The sequence below is a fragment of the Mytilus edulis genome, chromosome 11, assembly GCF_963676685.1.
Source record: "Mytilus edulis chromosome 11, xbMytEdul2.2, whole genome shotgun sequence".
In the NCBI taxonomy this organism is placed as follows: Eukaryota; Metazoa; Mollusca; class Bivalvia; order Mytilida; family Mytilidae; genus Mytilus; species Mytilus edulis.
This window is the reverse complement of record NC_092354.1, coordinates 74027812-74055112: the sequence shown is the minus strand read 5'-3', so window position 1 is coordinate 74055112 and position 27301 is coordinate 74027812. Positions and strand designations below refer to the sequence as shown.

Here is a 27301-nt window from a genome sequence, read left to right as displayed (position 1 = left end):
GTTCATTAATGTGCGGTTATTTTGAAACACGGAACTAAAATGTTTCTATCTGTAGGAGTCCTGTTTTGTTAAGTAATTGCAGATCAATAGTGCTTATATTACTACCTACCATTCGATTTGGCAACCATGTTTTCAAAACTTTTCTAAACTAGCTGCATGTATGCAGGATTGGCGTTTTTCAATGAAACAAAAATGTAGCCAAATGTAAATAGTTTAAGATTGTTAAATGAACGATACATGTATTTCAAACCAATTTTACACGAAATTATACTCTGTTTTTCTTATTGTCACTTTTGAAGGAAAAAAAACGGATTCATAATATATACAGGTAAATAAAAAATAACTTTTTTATATACTACTTCTGTGTATAAAAACTCTTCCAATAAGGAATACCAAGAAAATTCTGTAATATAAATAAACCTAATTTAACACTTGGTACATATGGGGTGAATATAAACAATAAAACTATACAATTAGCGCTAGATAAAACTTCCCTGTACAGATTTAAAAAGAATAATTTCGATGTTCTTAGTACGAAGAAGCGAACATTAGTAGATATTCAAAATAATCAAAGCTGGTATATAGACAATATCCATATTAATATAAAATAACAAAAAAGCATAACAAATAGTATCAACAGGTCAAATTAGTGAGTTTATATCTTAAATGAGTTATAACACTTAAAATACCCCGTTCACGCTATGCCTTTTTGAACCGGTTTCGACCCGAATTATTTAATCTGGATTAAAATTAGGTACTACTACTAGTGTGACCGCTTTCTTGTCTTATCAGCAAAGAATTTTTTTTTTTTTTTCGACGAAGTTTGTTATCAAACCTTTTTTTTCTGGCAGAATTTTCCTCTTTTTATTTTTATCTTTTCTGTATATATCCTGTTGCTATAAAGGGTGTTTAATTAATTTAATTATTTCCTTTCGTTTAATTTAACGTTCGAATACATGATTACAAACGGTTCGTCAAAACAATTAAAGATTCCTTGAAATATCTTTTATTGCAGATTATATGTTGCATTATATGAATAATCAATTCGATTGTTTGTTTGTCTCCTTTCAATCATAACTGAAAGCATACTATGACGTCTGTCAAACATCATTATTGATCATTGAAGCGTTTGTTATAACAACATTTACACCATATTTAACAAACTTCTAATGGATCACTGCTTTTACAGAATCCAGTCTTGATTCCATAGTATTATCAACACTTGACAATAAACCGATCGATACAATCAGAATAAATACAATTCGGTTCCCTCTGACCTTTTCCTAACTGTCACCATTGAATTAGCAGCATCTCATCATGGTAAAAATGTTAAAATTTTGTCCAATCAAATATTAGACAACTCTGATATCCATGGAAACGGTCTGCGCAAATGAATCTATATTAGGTTTTACAGATTTAATCGTACAGTTAGTTATTAGTTTAGTAGAGATAAAGAAACGCTAGAATATTATATTTTTGATAAGAGCGCGAGATTATTGTATTGGAATTATAAAAACTTTGACAAAACAACATTAAGAAACTTCCAAACGTACGAAGGAGAGCAAGTTTAGAAAAACAAAGACTTTTAAAAGTTAAAAAAGAAATTAACAGCTATGAAAATCAGTTTGGAATCGTTGTGTGTACTTGTGTTTTTCTGTGTGGTAACGGTTTTATCAGCACCCGCCAAAAAAAATATTGGTGAGTAAAATATAGTACTTTTCATCTTTATGCATTACAATTTGTTGTGAATTTTTATATCTTTTATATATGGTATCCGGCTTTTTTAAATTTATATTGAATGAATCTTAATTGCATTAGGAACAACATTGCTTTAGTATAAGTAGCCAAATAACATGGTATATATGACAATTATGACAGAATACAGAGAACAAGTAATGCAGAGATAACTTAATATATTAACACACATGTTTAGTGATGAATTAATTGAGATCTTTATTTCCATGCAGCCTTTAGATAAATACATAGTTTCTTAGTTAAGCTAGAAACTTAAAAGTGGCCTTTGCGTATTTGGCTATGAAAAATAATAATATGACTATGGACCTTGTAGTAATCGGGCCTATGTCATGTACGAGTGCGGTTTGGAGCATTTCAGTAAAACGCGGTTGTTTTTACGAAACAATAAAATTGACAAATTTGTTTAACACATACAATTGCAGAAAAAATGTGTATATATCTAGATATTTTTTTATTGTTTTTAAATTTCGAGGTACATGCATTACATAATGTTATTTTTTTCATTGATTTTCTTCTGATACTTCAGGAATATAGACTTTCTCTTTTTTGAACTACATTGGGGAAAAGTTGTTTTTTTAAAGTGATAGGAAAAAGAGTATATGAATAAATTACATTGTTAATCTAAGTCTCAGAAATTCTTATCAATCTTAAATTGTTGTATGTGGTGTTTTTATGTTGTTTAGAGCGGCGGAATTTGCGTTTGCGATTCTTCAATTATGTATGGGCCTTTAACTTTTTAGGTCATTTTTCAATTTTCTTGTTTTTTTTACGCAAAAATTTCGTTTGTGCAAACCCCATCCATTCCATCCTTTACGTTTATCTAAAAAAAAATTCTCCATTTCTTCTTATTCGGTACTAAGTATTCCACGATAATTTAATGAGATGAAATGCATTGAAAACATGATGTTAAACTTTACTGATGACATTAGTATGGAATTTATTTTTTTACATTTATAAGAAAATCAAGCATGATGCAAATTGCTGCTACACACACTTTATTAATATAATGGAATTCTATACAAGTAAGAGGTTTAGCTAGCTATAAAAACCAGTGTTTAATCCACCATTTTTTACATAGGAAAATACCTGTACCAAGTCAGGAATATGATAGTTTGTATCCATTCGTTTGATGTATTCAAGCTTTTGACTTTTCCATTTGATTAGGGACTTTCCGTTTTGAATATCTATATATATATACATATATCCTCGGAGTTCAGTATTTTTATTTTTTTACTTTTTTCTCATTCATATCTTGACACCATAATTACACTAGTCTTATTTTTATCTTTCTTCATCGTTTTATTCCATTTAATTGTTAATTGGAGACTTAACATTTAACAAAGATCTAATACATATTAACATAAACATGTACTTTATTCCAACCCCTGTACTCTTTAACACGACAGCACATGTAACTCTAAAGTTTAATTTGTCGTGTATCTTTTTTAAATCAATAAGACCTCTCACAATTCAAAAACATTTCCACTTTCCCATTTTTATATCCAATATATAAACTCATCATAGATACCAGGACTAAATTTTGTATATACGCCAGACGCGCGTTTCGTCTACAAAAGACTCATCAGTGACGCTCGAATCCAAAATATTATTTTGTTGTATTTTTATAGACTTGACGTTTTTGACATTAATTTAGTCAGTTTTCGTCAGTTTTCGCCATGTCCTTATTAATTCGTTTTTGACATTAATTTAGTCATTTTTCGTCAGTTTTTGCCATGTCATTATTAATTCGTTTTTGACTTGAGTTTGATTATCCCTTTTGTGTCATCCGCCTCTCTGAACTTTTTCAGGGACAAAATTCATTTATTTTAAATTGTAAATGACTGTATGAATCAAATGTGTTCATACATTTGTACATTTCAATGTCAAACTCGGAACATGCAAGAAATTCTAATCATTTTCTATTAAAATAATTTTTTTTTTTATCTTTTTCGTGATACGAACATTTCTCTTCAGATTATTATATTTTTAATTTGTTTGATTCAAATCTATCAGTGGAAGTACAAAATATTAATTAATTTTGAATATTTTAGTTTTGAACAGTTTACGGCCGTTTTATTTGACACGATAGAATAATTAATTTGGGTATGGCAGATGTTTCCTTACATGTAATATCCGTTAATACGACTGTTGTTGACGCTTCTCAGTTATCAATTATACCTGACTAATTAATTATTCATGGAAATATAATACAAGCATTACTTCCCTGTTAATTGATACGATTTGTAATAAATTTCACATTTTATCGTTAATCTTATCGATAATATGTTTCAAAATGTCATAATTTTCTGTTCAATTTTTACTTGAGAGTTTTCAAATACGGATATGTTAACTGTGCACTTGCTAACGTCAACTCAACAAATATAAGATTGTTTGGTTTCTATGATATAAATGTGTTCTTTATTATGCATTGTTATAAATCATAATAACATTAAAGGTACCAATTGTATTGCAACAGTAGCGCATTTCAACAAATAATAGCTCATACAAATGTTAAAGGGTCGATAAAACCCCAAAACAAGGAACTAAAAGTAAAGGCAGACATTACGAATCAGACAGAAACATTCCTTATTTTTTTTTACAATTTTGATGTGGAATATTTAATGACAAATTTCATTTTTCAAGTAGGTATCGTTAAAAAATAAAACATCATATGTATACATGTATGCACATTTTAAAGCGAGTTATCCTATATTCTTATTGAAAACAATACACATTGAACGTAAATAATTATATGTTTCTAGTTGTTCTCCTCAGCCATATTCAGCTGTTTTTGTTCGTGTTGAATACTAACAAATTTCGCCCACCTAATACCTGGTCATGACTTTTTGTCAGGTTGCGGTTAATTCGAAACAGGTGCTTTACACAAAAATAAGTTGCATTCACCTTTTTTCATAATCTCAATGTGATATGATTGCCAATGAGAAAACTGTCCACAAGAGACCAAAATGACACTGACAGATATTAACAACTATAGGCTAAACATTCATTAAAACGTTCAAGGTAAACCATACATCTTGGATTTCTTAAGAATCTAAATATTAGGATAGCAAAAATAAAAAAATCAGTGTAAATCAATAAGGTTAAGAAATAACAATACACTGGAGTGAAGTATTCCAAATAATATTCAATTTTATTGGTTACCTAAACAGGGAATATGAACCCATATACAACTGTCAAGGAAAAAAACAACTATACAAATCGTAGTTTTGAAGAATGACACTCTTCTGTAATACAATTTGTATTCTGTCTTTATTACAATCTTCAATGTGGTTTTGCAATATTCAGTACCAACAATTTGATTGTTCATATAGGACTCGGAACACAATGAGCACAATAAAGTCCATATTAAACGTGTGCGTTTTGTTAGAGACATGGTAAATTGCACTATTGTACAAAATGTGTCTGTTTTTCTCAATTGTTTAACTATTCAAATAAAAAAACATGGAAATTGAATGTGAAATATAAATCCATAGAGGACTGTCAGTAAAATTACCGATAGCGCATGCATCAAGCAAGTTCGTTGCATGTAGCACACGTGATCGCGTTGTCAGATTATATAAAGTCACGTGAGTCTTGTCTACAATAGTAGTATTTGTCTCGAATTGACAGAAAATCGAGATATTTACTATAATTAATTAAACAGAAAACATAAAACAATATGTTGTATCCGACCTTGTATCTGACACGTGATTTGTAAAGGCGTTATATAAAGTCACGTGGTTTGTAATGGCGTTTGAAATATTGTCCGTATTATCCTCATTCTGTAGTTTCTAACTAAAGATAATTGCAATTTGTATGATTTCTATGTGTGTCTTTTTGTCAACTAATAAATGAGATCTAATGAAAATTGAGCTCTCAAAAATATGTTTATTTTTTTTCGTTTAAATTGTTTTACATTTGTGATTTTGGGACCTTTTATAGCCGACTATGCGGCATGGGCTTTGCTCATATTTGAAGGCCGTACGGTGACACATAGCTGTTACTTTAAGTGTCATGTGGTCTCTTGTGGAGAATTGTCTTATTGGCAATCATACCACATCTTCATTTTTTTTAATAAAAACTTTACATGATTCCGTGAGTATGTCCAAAGTATAGAAAATCATTAGTTGTTTTGTGATATCTTAATGAAGTTGCTTTTTGGTTACTGTATACATATTCTGTTTGAAACTAAACTATGGCCAAGCAAAAATATACCGTGGGATAGTTTATGTTGTTTGTTGTATCTGTCAAGTACTTAAATCTTGTAATAATTTCAAAAACAGCAATAAACTAACATAATATCTATCATTACTAGTAATTTTATTCATTTATTGTGTCAAATTTCCTTTTAAAGTGAAATTATATGTCTTTACCAATATGTCACGGAAGCCATTGAAAGCTACATAGAAAATAAACAATACCGTTGTTTAAAGTTGACACGGAACAACGGAAAGTGATCAGAAATCAAATAAAAATCGCCGTATGTATCAGTGTAAAGAATCCGTTATTAAATAAAGCTGTTTGAACTTCTAACAATTACTGATTTTCAAGGTTTTAATTTTAATTTAATCAAAATCCCGGCGAATGTCGTTTACCTTTTGGCCTCAAGTAAAATCATAATCAAGTTTAAAATTCATTTGTTTTATAATATTCACCTTTCGTTGATACTAGTACATTCAAAGATAAAATATAAAAAGAAAAGACACTTCTATAAATTGTATGCATCCGAAGCTGGGAACGCTGAAAGTATAATACTTGATGTACAATATTTAACAGGCAGACGTACAAGAATGAAACAGCAAGATATCGATACAACTCTCCATCCAAGTCACTATGTGCAAAAATCAAAGGACTCATAGTGACCAGCAAGCTATTAATGACCACAAAATGACTTGTGTAAAACAATTCAAACAGGAAAATCAACGGTCTAATTTATATAAAAACAAGAATGTGTGCTCTGTACACAAATGCCCCACTCGCACTTTTATTTTCTATGTTCAGTGGACCGTTACATTGGGATAAAACTCTAATTTGGCATTAAAATTAGACAGATCATATCATAGGGAACATGTGTACTAAGTTTGAAGTTGATTGGACTTCAACTTCATCAAAAACTACCTTGACCAAAAACTTTAACCTGAAGCGGGACAGACGGACGAACGGACGAACGGACGCACAGACCAGAAAACATAATGCCCCTCTACTATCGTAGGTGGGGCATAAAAAAGAAAAATACGAAACGATGCATAGTTTAAAGACCCTCTAAAATTTCAATTGCCATAAGAACGTTTTTCATTGGTCAAATAAAAGAGAACAACAAAAGACATCAACCAATGATGAACATCTTGTTAGTTTTATCATATTGAAAAGATTGCCATCTAAAATACATCAATCTAAAAAGATTAACGTTGTTCATTGTTCAAATGAAGAAGATCAACAAAAGTCAGCAACCAGAGATGAACAAATTGTTAGTTTATATCATATTGACAAGATTGATATCTAAAATACATCAATCTCATGTAGCTTCTTTGACATTAATATACAATGTTGGTCACAAAAATGGCGTATGGTGAGGATCTAATGAAATTAACAATGAAATCCGTAAGAAATCTTTGTGTAAGATGACACTGTAAGTCTAGACAGACTCCGAATGACTTGATACGTCGTGATTTAACACATCACAGATTTAAGGGTCTGTGTGGTGTTAATAGAGAATATAGAATAATGGGGAAAAGGTGTAGAAGATAGAAAAAAGAGAAATAGAAAACAACAAAAATAGGAATTCTCTATTCCTATTTTTGTTGTTTTCTATTTCAAATATCAAGAATTTTAGCGAAACATAACAAAGATCAGAGAAAATTTAATCTACAAAATTTAGAAATAAATGAGGAACCTCCCATTCCGACCCTCAGATTGTAGGATTGATTTCTTGGAAATAACTCAATAATCATGGGAACATCTTACATCTAATAATTACATTTGTACGGAATAATCTAATTTATGTCACAAATTTTGTCTAAAATAGATTCGATATTCTATCGTTGGCATATTGGTAAAGATTTATTCTTTCTATAAAACTTTACGGGAATGTTTGTGATGAACAGTAATGGCGGGAAAATCGAGATACACCTTTAAGGTATCATAATTAAGATTAATAAATGTATCTTACAACAATATTTTAGAGTATACGATCATTATTATTCTTTAGCCATTTAAATGTTAATTATCGTTCGCTGCGACATACTCCATATGGACTGTTATTTGTGTGGAGAGTTGTCTCATTGGCATTCATACCACATCTTCCTTTATCTTATGACGTTGTTTTAAACCAACATCAATCAATTCAAAATAAATTACAAAACATTTAAAAATTTTAACTGCAATTTATTTACAGGAATTTTTCCCCTTTACTGCATCGACATCTTTATACATTATAGTGTATGACAATATATAAATTCCTAACATACAGGGAACTGGAGTGCCCTGAGAAAAACCACCGAACTTCGGTCGAAAATCGTATAATAATGTTTGGGGCGGATTGTGGGTGATATCGTTATTCATGAAAAAATATAATAATCTCGTCACGTCATCGTTGGAATATCGTTCAAGCAAGATATCAAACAATCGTAATGTTTTTGTAAACTTCTTTTAAGATATGGCTCAAAATACGTCATATTCTAAAAACTAAGAACTAATAAAGATTTTCTTGGCTACAATAAATAGTAAGCCCATGCTGATCTCTATGGAGATGACATTTGCATGCTTCATTTTATAATTTACACAATGGATCCTACAGCTTCATTTTTTTTAAAACTTTATTGTATTTTAGTTCTATACCACCGATGAGTTAACGAGATCTGGTAAACAAATCTATCTCAATTCCATGCTTGTCACGTAGCGAAGTAGCCGTTATTCAGTAGGTGTACTTATTGCTAATCTTAAAGAATATCGATATAAAGAGAATAACTAATGATTGTATAAAACGCGGGGGCGACGCTTCTAGCAGATTCTGTCTCTTATGATCTGAGTTGTCTTAAATACACCAAGATCTGATAAGCGTTTTTTTGTCTGTCTGAATGTCATTTTCGTGATTGTTGTGGCATTATAAAAATGAGATGCTGCATTGTTATTACGTACATAAAAGGCACGTTGATATTATCAATAAGTATGGTAGATTTACAGAGACATAAAGTATAAATAAAAACAGATTATGTCTGATCTTACAAGTAGAGTTCACTTGAAACTAGAGTCTCAGGTGTTGTAAATCGTATAGGCGTAGTCCACTTGAAACTGCAGTCTCTACTTGTTTTCTGATATTTAAGGTTTTATTCAGTTGAAACTGGAGTCTCGAGTGGTGTTCCGACATAACGACATGTTACACTCGTTTAGCCCTGAGATAACATATACACACGTTTGATTTTGATGATTGAATCACGTGATTTTGCGAATTTATTTGGGGGATACTTGTACCAATTGTCCAGCCGGGTGCTATGTATTTTGTATTCAGAGACACTGTGTCCTTCAATATTCATTAACCCATCACAATTATATTTTAAAAAGTCTTGCCTTTTTGAAAGGGTTCAGTAGAACATTTAGCGGTTGGTATGTACCAGTACCTTAAGTATGTAGTGAATAAAATAAAAATGTATCAGCGTATTTAAATTATAGATTTTGTAGTACCATTGTTTACACAATATGTAATTTTCCTAACCATTCTGTATGGTTCAAGGTTTTATTAATTAAAGGATGAATTGATCGCGTACGATGTTTAAAATTAATAACTTGCTACAAGATGTCGTTAGAAGCAATGGAGTAGTATTCGTCATTGTCACACTAGAATAAACACTACCAATACAAAATAACGTCAGCAATTACAACTTTGTACTGATCAATGATTTATTTTTTTACCATTTTTTATTCCATAAAGACTTTTCTTTATCCCACGTAATTCCTTTGGGAGTCTGTTCATTGGCGATATATCATGAAAAGTGAAATTAGAAATCTGTCAAACGTATTTTATGTAGAGATGGCGCTTTACAACATCGTATTCACATCAACTGCAGATGTTGTTCGATAAAATATATTTTTGTAAGGTTACACTTCTAAATACAATTTTATAGTTTCTTCAGAATTTATGAAAGAAGTCTAAGCGATTTTCTTGGAATAAATTCCGCTGTAAAATCTCTCGAGCCAGTAAAATGCATAGGAATATCAACATCAATAATACATCACGTGATGTGTTCTTTATCCACGATTATGAATGATGTGTGCAGTCATTCATTTAAACTGTTCATATTGATATTTCATTTAAAGATGGATTTTTCAAATGTTTTGTTATTATTTTATTTACATATTTCTAATTAGTAACTCCGAGGATTTTTCAAAACGGAAACCATCTGTTTTAATTCTATTTTTCTACTCTGTTGTATAATGTCATCCGTAACATGCATGAAATATTTGCCACTGGATGTTACAAAAAAAACATTAAATCAATATTTCTTATAAAGAGCTATAATTGAAGTTGTTGTTTTTTCTGTCTTTCTTTTTTTTTCTGTTTTTTTCTTGCAACGTGACGATATTGCTTTGTTTTGTTGGGTGATTTTTTGTTTGATTTGAGGTTTTGAGGTCATTTTGAATTTTGGGCGCACTACGTTTGCGCGCATTTGAGGATTAAAATGTTTTACGTTTGCGCGCAACTGTTGATTACATTTGCGGTGTTTTTTGTTGTTGCTTTTATTGTCAATCTTCATTGATTTTGTCCGTTTTATTTTAATTGTTATTAATTTACAGAATCAAAGTTTAAATGTTATTTTTTAAAATACAGTTTTTTGTTTTATGCTTAACGGTATTTTATACTTAATTTTATATTATATATGTTTTTGTTTCAGATTCTGTCCAAAAGCCATCATCTTCATCGTCATCGGTAAGTATACATAATTACTTTATATCTATCATACAGTATTACACCCTAGAAATTAAAGACCACAAAAATAATTTATTATAATTCGAGATTTGAAATTTGAAATTTAGTATGTCAAATTGATTTTCATTGATATATTACTGTGAGTTCGTATTTAAAAGAAGTAAATATGAGTTCTTGTTGCTTTTCTGAATAAACTTGTTAAATTCCCAAAAAAATAAAAATTTTGTTGTTATGTTTTTCTTTCCGATATTTTGGATATGATTGCTTAACATCGACACATGATGCCCATGTAAATCTATGACGTTATACTGAATTTTGAACTCAACAAATTCAGTATGTTTTATTTGATTTCAGATTCAACAGCAAGAAAAGGAACTTGAAAAACTGGCAAGATTAGCAGGTAAAAATATTATTTTGTTTTTTGTATTAATTTCCTCTGCTTATCCATCTGGATCACCTGAGATCACCCTGGCTTTGGTTGATCTTTTTTGTTTGCGATATTTTTATTTTTTTGTATAGACTGGTGTTTGTCTTTTGGTTGTTTATTGGTGTTTTCGTGTCCGTGTCAGCTTGTCTTCAAATTATCAATTCAAAAATTCTTTTGGTATCTTCTCTAGTCCATTTTTGTAACATCAAAATGTCTTACGTATACTTTACATGTGTATCCTATTGTACCAAGAAAGTATACCAGAAACACTCTATAAAAGGAGATCTTTAATAGTTATCCCATAAGGACACGGTGTGTCAGTGTAAGATCATCCCGATGGCCGGAGGCCAGAGGGTGATCTTACACTGACACACCAAGTCCGAATGGGATAACTATTTTACATCCAAGCTGTTTTAGATTAGACGAAAACCCATTTACAATTCATAAAATCTAGTTTAGAACGCCACACAACCTTTATAATATACTTTATATATTACTATGTGATGTATACCCTTTATGACCCCCTAACACGATGAGTAGATATCAAACAATGTCAACTCGCCCCACTGGCAAATCGGCCCACACTATATCGCCACTTTATGAAAACATCGCCCCACTCTTGTAACCGACTCGCCCAACTTTAAAAAAGTGTGAAATCAAACTGAACAATCAGTCTGACAACTCATTTATCTAACGAAAAGGGTTTAGACCCCACTGAGTACAGGTCTGCCAACTCGCCCCAGTTATAAAAATATCTTGCCTCCTTTAAGTATGTTAAATTTCTGATAGTCCGTATCCAGTCGTCCTGGTGAAGTGGTATGTGTCGTTGCTTGATATGCTAAAGGTCTTGAGTTCGAATCCCAGCATATACCCTAGATTTTTTTCTACGTGAATTTTGATAGATAGTCTTCTCCGTATAATTAATTATAAGTTTTATCCTGGATTTGACATTCCCGCCAAAATGTTACAGAACAAAGGAAAGCATGCATAACAAAGAAACTTAAACTGGGGTGATCTGGTTGGGGTGATCCGGCTCAGATCACCCCTGTTAGAACAAAGGAGCTGAGATGTACTACTATTTATCTCCACTCATGACTATTCAAAGTGGTTTCCTTTGTGTCAGCATGTCAGCCATACAAAACATGCGAATTGTGTGATCCATACAAAACATGCGAATTGTGTGATCCATACAAAACATGCGAATTGTGTGATCCATACAAAACATGCGAATTGTGTGATCCATACAAAACATGATCAGTTCTTATTATTAATTTAAATAGAAAAATGCTACATTTCAAATAACAGTATTATAAGTATCTGATATCATGAAATCTAATAAATGCGTACCATAAGCAAATTCCAACGAAGTACATGTTTTTCATCATTCTTATTTTCTCTTTTGTTATTTTAAAATCAACTGCGCGTCAATGACGTCACAGAAGACATACATAACAAACTAATCCTTTAAAAGAAACAATGAATTATTGCTTATTACATCAAAAGTGATGGAATTTCCTGACAAAACAAATGAGATAAAAACCCTCTACAGACAGAAATTTTGATTAAACAGATGAGCCAATAACTAATCAGAATTTTCCTTTCCATTTACTCCGTTAACAAACGGAAGTCATAAATCTGATCTTATCTATGGCCAGAAGTTCATGTCATAAAACAATTTGATTGCTGTTTCCCACTATGATGTCAACCATTTACGTTCGATTAGTCAGATATATATCAAAAATTGGAACGAAAACGTGATTTACTTCATTTTCTTTATAGAATATCATGCACTAAAGTCTGAATTCGTCGAATCAGAATCGAGCTTACTAATGATAATTTCAACTTTTCGAACCACACAGTTAAAAACAAGTCACGTCATTGGTTGAAATTCAATTGCTTTGGACGTTGTTATCTAAAATTATTGCATAGATTACACAAGTATCCAAAATTCTATAATAGTCTTTCCCGTTTCCAGTAATACAGTACAGTTACTACTAAGCAATTTAAAAAGTAACCATAGTATAACTAAATATCAATAATTTATTTAGAAGTATCATAAAAACGACATTAAAAGCACAAAATTTGAAAGGGAGACAACTCTTCATAGCATATTTTAGTGTCAACTGAACAAATGCTTTAGTTCTAGTTTTTTTAAATTATTTATTGGAAAGTACTTTTTAAAGTATAGTCTATTTTATGTTTCATTTAAATGATTGCATAAATATCTTGACCATGCAAACTTGCTTGAACATTAAATAAGAGTAAGATTGATCGATTATAGATAATTGATTTTATATAAATATTTTATAAGGGATTACTTATTGAATTTATATGTGGAATTCGAACATATGTAAGCTATTCAGTAGTAAAGCTTAAAGTTAAATTGTATAAAGAAAATGTATATGAGTCTGCTATTACGTCTTTTGTATAATCCTCTTTGAAAAAATTAAGCCTTTCCATTCGGATAACCCTCGGTTTTTGTCTGTCTCTTGATGACGCAAAGTCCACCAGTAAAGAAAGTTAATTAGACGTTATTCTCCCGTGGTTGTAGATTATTCTCCCATGGTCGTAGATCAATCTCTAGAATATTTAGTATTGCCAATTCTTAGCGATAATATATGGCTTCGATAACATTGACAAGAAGTCATTGACACATATCACGTGACACCGACCCGGGAGACAATTTGTATCAGGAACAGATTCCATTTCATCAGACATGACAAAAAATCGTCTAGCTTGCATCAGACTCAAGATTTAATTTCAAGAGTTTTTATAAGATTTACTTCTAAGATTTATTGTTTATTTTGGAATTGGAATGTGTTGCTCGATCTGTACCTAACGCATGACTTCAGTACGAGAAAAAGAACTGAACGGTTAAGTTTTCCGTCAAGCAGGTGACTGGTTGGTTGTCTTTCAAGTTTTGATAGTTCTGCCGAATTATAACTCTTTTTTTTATTCTCCATTGGGAAAACAAAAATTTATCAAGAAACCAAGTTTTCATTTTTTTTCAGACTGAGTTTGGTGGATTTTGCTATGCTCGATATATCCCTTTTAATGATATAACGACTCAATAATTCCAATAGATTTATACATGTACATCTTTGTGTTTCAACTGTTAAGTTTGCGGATTACTGTTAAATTCATGTAAAAAAAAGTACTTCGGACAAACCATGCTTATAAAGTGTAATATCTATCGTCTAATAAAATGTCAAACAGTATGTTTCATTTCACGTCGACCATTGTTTGCAGTATAATGTTGAACCAAACGTTAGAATTTGACATTAAATCAATACCTCGTTTTATCTGTGTAGATTAATATTAACTATTTTAAAACATGTATGACATTTTTCATCTACTTTATATTTCCCAATATTTACACTACAATTAATCGCTCTTAACTTGTTTTCCCCCTCACATTAAGGTGGTACCTAAACCTACAGGGAGATAACTCTGTAAAATCAGCAGAACGTTTTAATGACGTTGTGTTTATAAGGGAATATTAAGCTTCTCAATGATCAAAATAAGTGTTTGTCAAAATGCTATATAACCAGTGTAACTTTTTCTGATTAAACAGTTGGTTCAAATTTTTTAAAGTTTTTATATTTTTGTCAAAGGGTCAAAGTAAATACTTTGTCAAAATTTGTTTTTCCTGTTGGCGTGATGCATGTATTTCTTGACTTATACACACGTATATTCTAAATTGCATTCTTATTTCGCGAATGCCCAGGCATTCTTTTTGTGGAACAGTTTAACTTGTTTTTTATGAATATATGCGGCTGAACTTTTACTCAAACGAAGGGAAAATACATGTTCTTTTTGTTTGTTTTACGTCCGATATCTGTTAGATTTGTAAAGTATCATGGACCAAGCACAAAATTATTTTTTAGAAAATTCAATTTAAAAAAGTATAAAGGTTGGTAAGATGAAATTATACTGAAATCATATTAGCGTCAGTTTATATGCATATCTGAGTAGGTGTTAATGAGTTTGTTTTTATTTTTGTGATTTGTTTTTTTGTACTGGCTGACTGGTTGATTTGAAAATTTGATTTGACGCAAAACAATTTAAAAAAACAATCACGACCTCGCATTCAAGTCCTGTATATGACAACCAATGGTAACGTCAAAAAATCGATGATAAATATCTGCTAATGCCTCTGGTAGAAAGAGTAGCTTCAATTTACTTCCCTGTGCAAATTACATTTGAGCTAAACTGACGATAAAAAATCTAATAAAAACAGAGGCTTTCCGAAAGAAAATAAGTTGAATAATCCAATAAGCGTTAATTTCCGGGTTAACATCCTCCGAACGGTTAATTCTAAACAACAATGGTCTGTAAGCTGTCGTTATGCTATTATGGTCCAACAATGGAGAACGTATTGGTCATTTTACTAATCGGAGATTCAAGGACAGGTTACTGAAGTCACGTCAGCATCAGGTTCACAAGTTGAATTCTTCATTGTAGCAAAAGATTATTCTAGAAAATCGTCTTACGCTAAAGCCAATCGATACCATTCGTTATATCTTGGGTTTTTATCTTCTATTTGTAATCTTGAAATTACGTGAATTTTCTTTTTCTTCGTGACATGGACATGGTTAACCAAGAGTATTTAAAATTACTGAAGACCGGCATAATATAAATAGGTCATTCCATGACGCACTTGTAAATAAATAGTACAGATTAAAGAGGTAATAACGTGGCGCACGTGTACTCTTAAAATTACAAGTTTGGGAATTTTGCTTTTCTTATATAGTTGACATGGACATGGTTAACCAGGAGTATTTAAATCAATTAAACCAGCATTGTGTAAATAGGTAATTCCATGACGCACTTGTAAAAAAATAGTATAAAGACGTAAATACATGGCGCACGTGTAACTTATTGAGTGGTGAGGACGACTGAGTTAGTTTCTTCGAAGGTTTCATGAAAGCCGTCATGTTTTGTTAAACCAGAATGACGGGTGCCACTGATGTAATAGCAACATTGTTTATCCTTTTCAGGACCGGAGAATACCCGCGGTTTTTTGGGGGGGTTTATGTTGCGTATATTATTTATTCTTTTATATTTTGTGTAATAAACTGCGAAAAAATGTTTGTTTTAATGTGTTTTTGGGAGATTTCTGTCCATGTCTGTCTTTTGATTTTTTGATAGTCATTTTCTTTTTCATAATAATTTTGTGAATACTAAATACACAATGTATAATGTTGTTACCAATCAAGTAAGCATATACGTGGTAATTGAATTGTTGACGTTATTGACACAGAACCTACTTGCTGATGCGTATTCCTGTTCAATCTCCATTAACAGGGAATATGATGTAAACAAAATCGACATTAAAAAAAAACTGACATTCATAAAATGACAGTAACATACGTCACTAGCCTTATCACTATTCAATTAGTGAAGGCTACATAAGTTCGTCTGTTTAAATAAAGAAATATGAATTCTCTAATGACGTGAACAGTAACACATATGGACAAGCAATATCCTGTGTATTCAAATATGGAAAAACGTATAATATATGAATACGTAGTTATATAAGGTGAATGTATTTTTGTCTGTCAAAAAACAGACAAAAATACTCGCATGGTATTATTTTAGTCTCTTTATGTTCAGATCAGCAGATGTTAAAGAAATGATGTCATTTAACATCACACAAATATCAGAGAATGAAAACAGCGCTAGATGCTTTATGGTTTGAAAAAAAAAACATGTTTTACCTTATGTTGTACATTTATATTTTCTGTTGTTGTTTTGAGTTTGCGTCGTATGGTCCCTTTTTTGATAGGTGTCACATTGGCGATCACACCATATCAGTTTATTTGTATATATTTAAACAGAAAATATAGAGATTGGCTTCAAATAACCATTTTGGTACATAAGTACAAACAAAAAATGCATGTAAATATTTTTGGTGTTTTTTTTTAATGATTTTTTCCCCCTTTTTTAGCACAAAGATTATCCCATAGCATTGGTGTGCAGAAACAGAAATCTTTTCACTACAGTAATTTAAATGGAAAAGAAAACAGCGAATCGCAAGCAGAAGAAAAAGGTAATATAAATTATGCGAATGAGTGGATATTTTGTCAAGAATTCTAAAGAAACTAAAACGTACATGGACTTGATAAAGCCGTTCTTTTTTTTTTGTCAATATTGAAAATCACATTCAATTCGAACATTTATACAATAATATGACTTAGCCAAACAATCAGAAAACAACAGTCGAAAAATTGAAACTGCATGTGCATAAAAAATAGTGTTTTATGAAAAACAATTCTTTTATGTTTGATCATGTTTTGAAGTGTGTATGCTCTGGTAAACCCAATAAGCCGGCATTATGCATATTAACATCGACAATAGCATTCCAATTTCCTCATTTCAAATTACAAAGGAAACTAGTTAGGAAATATCAGTTTCAAATTACTGCAATTTCGTTTTCAACATCCTTTTTGGATTTTATTTTCCAAATCGTTAATTTTAGAAGTATGTTTCCTTCCTTCAAGGATAAAACTTCCGACACTCTGAATATTGAATTTCTAATTACACATACTCACTGGGGAGTACTTTAACAGTGTGCTTGGTTTGTTATTTGTGTATGTTAATACTTGCGTTTTGATACACGTATAATAAATCACATGAAGCTTAAAAAGTTGAATTAAATCAAAGCGATTTGTATTGGACAACACTTTTATAAACAATTTGAAATCCAGTTTTCAGTACACAAGGAAAACTGCAATATTACAAATCTTATCACTTTCAATTTCTAAATAAAATTATCGAAACTAGGTAAATGTGAGAAATATCTATCGTATACGTGTACATGTAAATAAAAGAAAACAAAACAAAAACACTTTCTATTCCATTTAATCGCCCCCGATTTACTGGAAACTCACCAAAACTCAATAAGAAGCGGAACCCAACTTTCAACGGATATTACCCGAATACCCTATATTTTATAGTACACTACTGCTTTTGGGAATGTTGGTCCTCAATGCTCTTTAACTTCGTACTTTATTTGACCTTTTAAACTTTTTTGGATTCGAGTGTCACTGATGAGTCTTTTGTAGACGAAACGCGTGTCTGGCGTATATACAAAATGTATCCTGGTACATTGTATCTAGTATGATGAGTTTATTTATATATATCAATTTAAATATTTGTCATTTTTACTCTATAAAAGTATAAATCAAATTCAGGTACTAGTATTCGATTTGTATGCTTTGTATACATGTTCTTTGAAAATAATATGACGGATAAATTTATTAAAAAGAAAGATAACTCTCGCTAAATAAAAATACTGAAATTTTTTTTTTCTAGTTGTCAATCCAGACACTGGTGACCTTGTCAGCGATATCAAACAAGAAACAAAACAAGATGGCGACGTAATGACAGAAACGAAAATAAACATTCCATCAGAACACATAGAAAAGTCATTTCTGGAAACGCAACCAGAAAGCATTGAGAGTGTTCCTTTAGAAGTAAGTAAATTTTCTTTTCTTTTTCAACACGTCTTGTTTTCTTCAATCTTTTATAAATATCATAGGTAGACTAAGTACGTCAATAACCTAGAAAGACTGCTAGTCCAATATTACATTTCTAGTATACGGCTTTTTCTACGAGTCCAATGATATCAGAAGGCCTAAATGTCATTTCATAATTACATAATTTACAATTGAATACGAATTATTTTCATTGTTAGTCATTATTGGTTCCCTGCAGTGAAAAGTAATGATGAGAAGTAAAAAGAAAACAATGTGTTACTCCAATTAACAAACATTAACAACTTACTAATCGAGTTTGCTTACAATTGTATTTAACGGCAAAAGACCGTTAATAATTTCAAAATTTTCACAAATATTATCTTAAACTTTTACTAAGGCGGCCATGATTACGACAGCGATACACACGGCCGGTCGTAATGCTTTGAATCTTTAAATTAATATGATATAGAACCCGTTAATCGTTGACTCTATAATTAGCTTCATTGTAGAGATTCTTGTCAAATGCCCGACACGGGACCTGTTGTTCAGTGGTTGTCGTGTGTTGTTGCCCTATACATTTTTTATAATTGTTTAGTTTTTATACATTGTGACTTGGATTGAGAGTTACATCTTCATATTTACAACCGGCTTTAAATTAAAAAACTTCAGAGTAATTTTCATCATTCCGATATTGAGTTTCTAGAAATGCTATACAGATAGATCCGTATAACATTCAATCACTAAAAATACGTAAATTAACTTGCTGAAATCAATACCATGAATGGAACGTATTCCTTTATTATCTTAATATTCAACTGATACCATGTAGCGTATGATGGTACTTTTCCCATAAACTATAAACATGTGGGTGTTATTTTGATAAAACAAATGAGCTAACATTATCGGATTTTTGTGTGAAGATCAAAATAGCTACAGGAATTGAATAATTGATTTTGCTATTTTATTCAAACTTAATTTAAACTGTAAAGACTGAAAATAGCAATTGTAATTAAATTACGACTTTTGTATTGTCAAACATTCAATTAAATCCGTATTTAATGGGCGATGGATACAAAACAGGAAATATAAATAGCAGCGAAACTGTTTGTTGTTCGACACAGTTTTATCGAAGGTCAGAAAGAAATCAATTGCACGTCCCAAACTCATAAATCGAAACCAAACTGACAACGCCATGTCTTAAACTTTAAAGAGAAAAAGACAAACAGACAAACAATTGTTCACAAAGTAGAAAACTGAAGACTAAGCAACACGAACTCTACCAAATACTGGGGGTGATAACATGTGCTCTCGAATGGTAAGCAGATCCTGCTCCATATATGTCACGTGCCGTGTTGCTCATGTTAGTATAAACCAAGTCAGGAGGTTGTTGGTTGTTGCTGTATTATGCCTGTATATCATAATTGTAATCGTTATTAATTAGTAAAATGAACCCGTTAGTTTTCATGTTTGAATTAAATTACATTTGTCATATGAGTGCCTTTTATAGCTTACCATGCGCTATGGTTTTGCTTATTGTTGAAGCCCGTCGGAGACCTAAGTTATTAATGTCTACGTCATTATGTCTTTGCTGGACAGTTGTCTCATTGGTAATCATACAACATCTCATTATTTTGTGTATTCATTTTAAATGGCCTGTTCCAAAATGAAAATAAAACTTTATAATTTTAAAGCGTCCGACATACTTTTCTCTATCTACCTTTGTCAGACGGCATCAACTGTAATATGGTATTATGTTCATTTAGAATAAAACTGTTGCTTAAAGATTTTCAAAAGGTTTTTCAATTGCTGTTGTTTTTTATCAACCAAATAAAAGCCTGTTAATAAATCACAACTCGATAAGAAGTTACCAAAATACTGCCATAGAAAATAGTTGAAAGACATACATGTGTACTTGATAAAGCCAGTGGAAAAAGACAGGATAGCCAGTGGTCAATCATTTGAGTAAGACAGAATACCCAGTGGTCGAAACGTGCGGAAATGTGTTTGACACAACATTAATTGAAAAACATTCAGTTATCGCTACCTATCAAAACAGAATTAATTTGGTGTCGCCTCGGTGTTTACTCTGAAATGTATCAAACAGTTAAATCATTCACTATCTTATAATCTGTCAATGATTGATTTGAATTGTCAAGATTTTTATTCGAATATTCACAATTTTGTCAATAGACTTAATCAAACTTTGTTATTTGTATATGACCAATTTTATTCATGAAAGTGAATTGTCAGGCCAACATAAATTATAATTGTACCAAGTATGTGTTTTTAATCTTAAAGTAGTGATTTCAAACTGCCATTTGAAACCAAAAGAAGCACTTTAAATTAAGAAACACAAAAACTAATGACAGAAACTGTTTCCGGAAACCGTCCATTGATCGAGTCTGAAATTACAATTGACAACCGTAGCGGAAATCATGCCAGCATACGTAGGAGTCTCGATATTTTAGAATCAGCTTCATGCGTCATCACCGTTAATAAAAACCTACTTGGTGCTATAAATAGATATATTTACGATGCTTGTTCAAACTAAAATCAGATTGCTTTCTAAGGTAAAGTCGCTATATTGGAATAAGTAAGCTATAATGTGACATTTTCCCGCAATTCTTTTTTATTTATTTCAAATTACTCTATTAAAACATTAATTAAGATTATTTTCAAAGAATAAACGAATTTCATAGCGGAAATTAATCAATGCAGAAAACACGCATTGAGGTTCTTTAATATCTAAAAGTGGAAATCTAAGGATAGCAGGTAAATAATCAATATGGCTTTCATTCTAACGACTACAGTTAAGCAAAAGGTCAGGAAACGTTTAATCATTGACAGACAGTAAAAGAGACGTTTTATTAGATGATAATAAAGTATATACCTGTGAAACTACAGGTAATTGTATGCTTATTTGGTAAAACTGAATAAGTAAAATTTGGTTTCAAATATGATTCGAATGCAAGTCTACAACTGCCATAGTATAGAATTGAGAATGGAAACGGGGAATAGAATCAAAACAGACACCAACCCGACCAAAGAGCAGCCCAAGACCACCAATATGGGTCTTGTATGCTTTCCTTTCAATGAGTATCAATATTTACTGCAATTTCTTGTTTTTTGAGGTATTCGTATTGCTTGGTCTATTTTGTTTGAACAATATTCGATGATTTTATTGATTAATATTGTTGTCATCGTCATCTTACTTCGTTTTGTTTTATTCAATAACTGTTAATCATTCGTCTGTATTCCTCAAATAAAATTGAGAAAAGGAAATGGGGAATGTGTCAAAGCGACAACAACCCGACCATAGAGCAGACAACAGCCGAAGGCCACCAATGGGTCTTTAATGTAGCGAGAAACCCCCGCACCCGTAGGCGTCCTTCAGCTGGCACCTTCAAAAATATGTATACTAGTTCAGCGATAATGGACGACATACTAAACTCCGAATTATACACAAGAAACTAAAATAAAAAATAAAAAAGCCCTTTTAAATTACACGTAGCCCTTTTACTAGTCAACTGAACAGAAAACATAAGAAAGTCATGAAAGTCCATTATGCAGTCCAAATAATCGTTTAACAAGTCCTACCATAAGACTAATTCAATGACAATGTCATTATTAAAAAATACCTCAAATATTAAACAAACTTCAATTTAAGAAAACCATATACTTTATATTGATCCTAATTATTAGCAAAAATTAAATAATCCCATATGGTATATCCCTTGCCTCTTAGGTGTTCATGCGTGTCCTCTTAAGCTTTAAAAGTATTTATGTGTATATCATATCTCCATAGCTATAGTACTCATGTGGGTATGGGTGATAATTGCTTTGTAAAATAAGTTGATTTTATATGTTTGATTTTGTTATTGCAGAAAGAAGACTACAGCGACGCATTTCAGTTTACTCCTGTTGAAGTTGCCAAATATTTATACCAGACGGGCAATTTCCAAGAACTGACACAAGCTTTGTCGGATCTAGTTAATGCATCTATTGTAAGTATTTTCTCGTTTAGGTTGTGCTCTGTAGAGATTAAGCAAAACCTTTCGGAAATTTTCGTTCTCAATGCTCTTCAACATCATACTTTATTTGGCTATAAAAAAAATGGTTCGAGCTTCCATTACGAGTGTTTTGCAGATGAAACCCGCGTCCTGTTCTGGGTGTCTATGATGGGTTTATTGCGGAAACAGATGCTCTATTTTTATTTTTTTATTTTCTTATTGACTATTGACAACTTTTTTTGGATATTTAGGATAGTAACATACAACAACAAAAGAAATAAAATAGAATAAAATAAACACTGCTCTTTAAATGTGTAGGTTATTTCCTAAATGTTGACTTGGTACTTTGGTCCTTTGTTCATTTGTAGGTTACAGTTTTGCAATTGACTGCGCATGATGCAACATGCAACACAAGGAACTTCTTTTCCATGCCCTATGCACGAGGATGTCAACTCTCATATGTTGACTATGTTCGTCTGCTAATCATGTCAATTCATATGTTAACCACGTTCACCTACGAAATAGATCAACATATAATGTTTACTAGGTTTACATGTTAAATATGTCAACTCATATGTTAACTACGTGCGCCTGTTTTTAATGTCAAGTCAAATGTTAACTAAGTGCACCTGGTAATTATGTCTATTCATATTTTAACTACTAGTGCTTGTTAATTCATGTTAACTACGTGCGCCTGTTAATTGTGTCAAATTAGATGCTACATGTAACTATGTGCGCCTGATAATCATGTAAGCATGCATTTACTATGTGCGCCTGGTAATGTCAATTCATAATTGTCTAATTCAAGTGTGCATTTTGATGCCAACAACATATGCATTAATGTAAAATGTCATAACAGAAAGAAATTGACGAATTCAGTTTTTTTTAAATATAAGATTTAAGCATAAAATCAATTATATCTGGTTTTCATTTGTTTCTGTATCATATATGAAATAAAATTGAGAATGGAAATGGGGAATGTGTCAAAGAGACAACAACCCGACCATAGAAAAAACAACAGCAGAAGGTCACTAACAGGTCTTCAATGTAGCGAGAAATTCCCGCACCCGAAGGCGTCCTTCAACTGGCCCCTAAACAAATATATACTAGTTCAGTGATAATGAACGCCATACTAATTTCCGAATTGTACACAAGAAGCAGCCCAAAATGAAAGACTTGAAGAAATATAGGCAATGTAAAATTAAAAATATACAAGACTAACAAAGGCCAGAGGCTCCTGACTTGGGATAGGCGCAAAAATGCGGCGGGGTTAAACATGTTTGTGAGATCTCAACCCTCCCCCTATACCTCTAGCCAATGTAGAAAAGTAAGCACATTTCATTAAATATAAGACTCAAACATGTATTTATTTGAACCAATGCATACACACTTCTATCAAGATGTCTCTATCATAGCAAATTTAAATTTAAATGAAGTTTACCCACAATGCCATTGGGATTGGTAGTATCTAATTTCCTCTTACATTGTGAAATGAAATCTTGATCAGAAAGTGTTTCATTTCAACATTCCGGAAATTGAAGTTGTTGTATTGTCTTTTATTGACTACACCATTTTAAATAAGACCAATCAAAGTTCTTCTGATTAAATGTTGCTGCTGTTTCTAGTTCAATTATGTCCTACTTTTTCATTCAAGGAGTTCTCCCTTAGGTCGTAAATTTTATATCCGGTCTATGAATGGATGTTTGATTTCTGATCTGAGGTAACCGGATACTTGATAGATTACTTTCAAAGTATTAAATTTGTAAAACGTATTTCCGACCAAAATGATGAATGGATTTGACAATCTGTAACCATATTTAGCTCAGATAGCAACAAGAAAATATGATTTATACTCCATGACGTTTTCCCGTTAAAATTATCATTCAGTTATTCTAATATAATTACAAATAAGGATTGGCTCCGGCTATTATACAACAGTTACGATCTATATATGGAACGTCTTGTTTAATTTGTGGTTTATCTAATTGTACGTTGTCAGGTTCGACGGGGTAACCAGCAGCCAAGAAACACATTTTGATCTAGATATATATTAGCTCACAAACCTATTTCATATAAATGTTAACGCCTCATAGCATATGAATGAATTTAGTTATGGGTAAAACGTGAAAGTAAACGTCAGGGCCTTGGGGGAGATCAACAAATATGATTTCCATTATTACGCGATGACTGTGGATGAGTTTTTCTTAATTTATTTTCGAAACAACACATTTCACTAAACACCTGTACAGTTTTGTGTTACCTATATGTACTTACTATTCTCCCGTCAAGCAAGTGAATAGCCTGTATATTGCTATATTATTAATATTCTATATCGGACTTTAAGCATCGTTTACGTTGTAATTTGATAACGTGCTTCGTTTGACCTGTAGTATATTTGATATGACAATTCCACAAGGGTTCTATATATGGACAATGTTATTAATATTGGTGTCTATTCCACTGTTTGTTAAGCCATATCGTTGATTAGTTTTTCTCTCAAATGAGTTTATTGCATATTATTGTTTTCATTAAATTTCATAAATAATGCAAACCATGCCGATTTCTGTATCATTTTTCAATTATTTTAGGCTAGACATCTCACAATATTTACTTGTATAAAACAGCTACATAATTAAAACAATTTGTTTTTTAATTAATGATTTTTTATTGTTTTTATTGATATTTTCTTGAGAGTATGGATGGTTGGTCCTAGATTTCGTTATTGTTAAATTTTTTTATAACATTTTACTCTATGATTTTAATTTTTCCATTATTCTCTTTTCTTTATAATTAACATAATTTATTCTCCAGTCCTTGTTGGGGTCACTGTGGGGATATATTTTCATTTCTTTATTGTTTCAGCGCATTATTATGCATTTAATTTTTCTTTTGTTTACAATCCTCTTCAGTTAATAATAACCAGTTAAAACTTAAATAATCAAAGAAATTTTAAGGGGTCATAATATTTCTCTCATCGAACTAAATAAACGCTTTGGGATACTATGTGTTTATATGTCGCTTTGTATAAACTTGTGAGCTCCAACTATCATTGTCTAATTCAGTGTAAATAGGTCGCTCTACGAGAATTTTTTAGCTTGAACTTGAAAATATATCAATGACTAATTCTGTGTAAATAGGTCATCTACATACATTTGTAGACTAGCTGTTTATTAAAATCAATTTTTCATAAATAATTTTTATTTAGTTAGAAAAAACGTGAACTTGATATATTTTGACAATTTAGAAAAAAAAACGTTTATAATTGTATTTGAATGTTATACAAGTGAGAGGTTTAGCTAGCTATAAAAACAGGTTTAATCCACCATTTTCTACTTAAGAAAATGTCTATACAATATGATAGTTGTTGTCCATTTGTTTGATGTGTTTGAGCTTTTGATTTTTCCATTGGGTATGGGACTTTCCGTTTTGAATTTTCCTTGGAGTTCAGTATTTTTGTAATTTTTATCTTTATTAACTCTGTAAATTTATTTTCAGATGACAGAAAAACAAGCCATAGAATACAAAGACAACGTCAGATCAGTTTACAACAAACTTGTCCAAGCATCAATGCTTTCTGATTCTAATGAGGTAATTAGTTTTAAAAAAAAGACATCATGTTTATATAAGAATAAGCAAAAATTGTATTACCAATGAGACAACTATCTAAGTTTGAATGAAGTGGATGTAGTCATTTATATATAGGCAACCCATACCACTCGTCTACTGTAGTAATTTTAAAATGCATTCATGTATAGAATATAATCAAAATTCTAAACTCCAAGGTTTACAAGCTTAAAAGTGTCTCATATTAATTTTTCTAGAGCACATAACATATCTGATCATAAGCTATTATAAGCCGCTTATGTCATTATACGTGTCGACAGGTGGTATATAGAAAGAGAATAATGGACAACTTGAAAACAGAGAATAATAAACTAAAGAAATAACTGCAGAAAAAAAAGTAAATACAAAAAAAGAGTAGAGAATAATGGGATACGAAAATATATAGAATGACAATAACCGGATAGTAAATCGAGAACAGAGAAAAATTACCTTCCTATAGAAGAATATAACCGTACTCTCAATTATAATATTTGAATTTTTCGCAATTATAATAATTTTAATTTTCTTAGGTTCCTCTATACAACACTGGGTACGAATCACAAGATAATATGCTTCCAACCGAAGTACTACCTGCTTACAATTATTACAACGAATTACTGCCTTACGGAAGTGCTGACACCCAACAAAATATGCTCCCTGAAGTTGACGAAGGGAATGGAATCAGTGACCTTGTAAACACACTAATGGATGAATGGCTGACTAGAACTGTATTGACAGGTATTGTTAATTTATACAAGATACAAGTAGCATACTGTGGTGACCTTTCATTGGTATTTGATTTGACACAAACATGATAATTTTTAATGAATTATAACGCGAACTGGAGAGATGTCGAAGAGTCGTACCATTCATACAAGTAAATGCTCTCTTCACAAGGTACAGTGTATTCTTATGAGGTACCGTTGAAAAAAGATCCAAAACCGCATCATCTTTCATTAAAATGTGTTGGACTTAACTCTTTTAAGTCTTCTAAGATTAATCCTGTATGCTTATTGTATTTTCTAAAGTTATCTAAAGCCTGGCACAAAAAAACAAGTGCACACATAGCACATACACATATACAAACATAAACAAGGGCACA

General features: G+C 31.3%; 1 protein-coding gene across 1 annotated transcript in view; it reads left to right on the top strand.

Annotated features, from left to right (window-relative positions):
- The first annotated feature begins 1403 nt into the window (after window positions 1-1403).
- Window positions 1404-27301, top strand: part of LOC139496262 (uncharacterized) — a 29310-nt gene continuing 3412 nt past the window's right edge. The window contains exons 1-8 of the mRNA XM_071284758.1: window positions 1404-1698; window positions 10644-10678; window positions 11033-11078; window positions 17056-17157; window positions 18423-18583; window positions 22471-22590; window positions 26092-26184; window positions 26730-26937. Coding sequence (XP_071140859.1) covers window positions 1614-1698; window positions 10644-10678; window positions 11033-11078; window positions 17056-17157; window positions 18423-18583; window positions 22471-22590; window positions 26092-26184; window positions 26730-26937 — 850 coding nt within the window. The 5' untranslated portion in view covers window positions 1404-1613. The remainder of the gene's footprint in view (window positions 1699-10643; window positions 10679-11032; window positions 11079-17055; window positions 17158-18422; window positions 18584-22470; window positions 22591-26091; window positions 26185-26729; window positions 26938-27301) is intronic.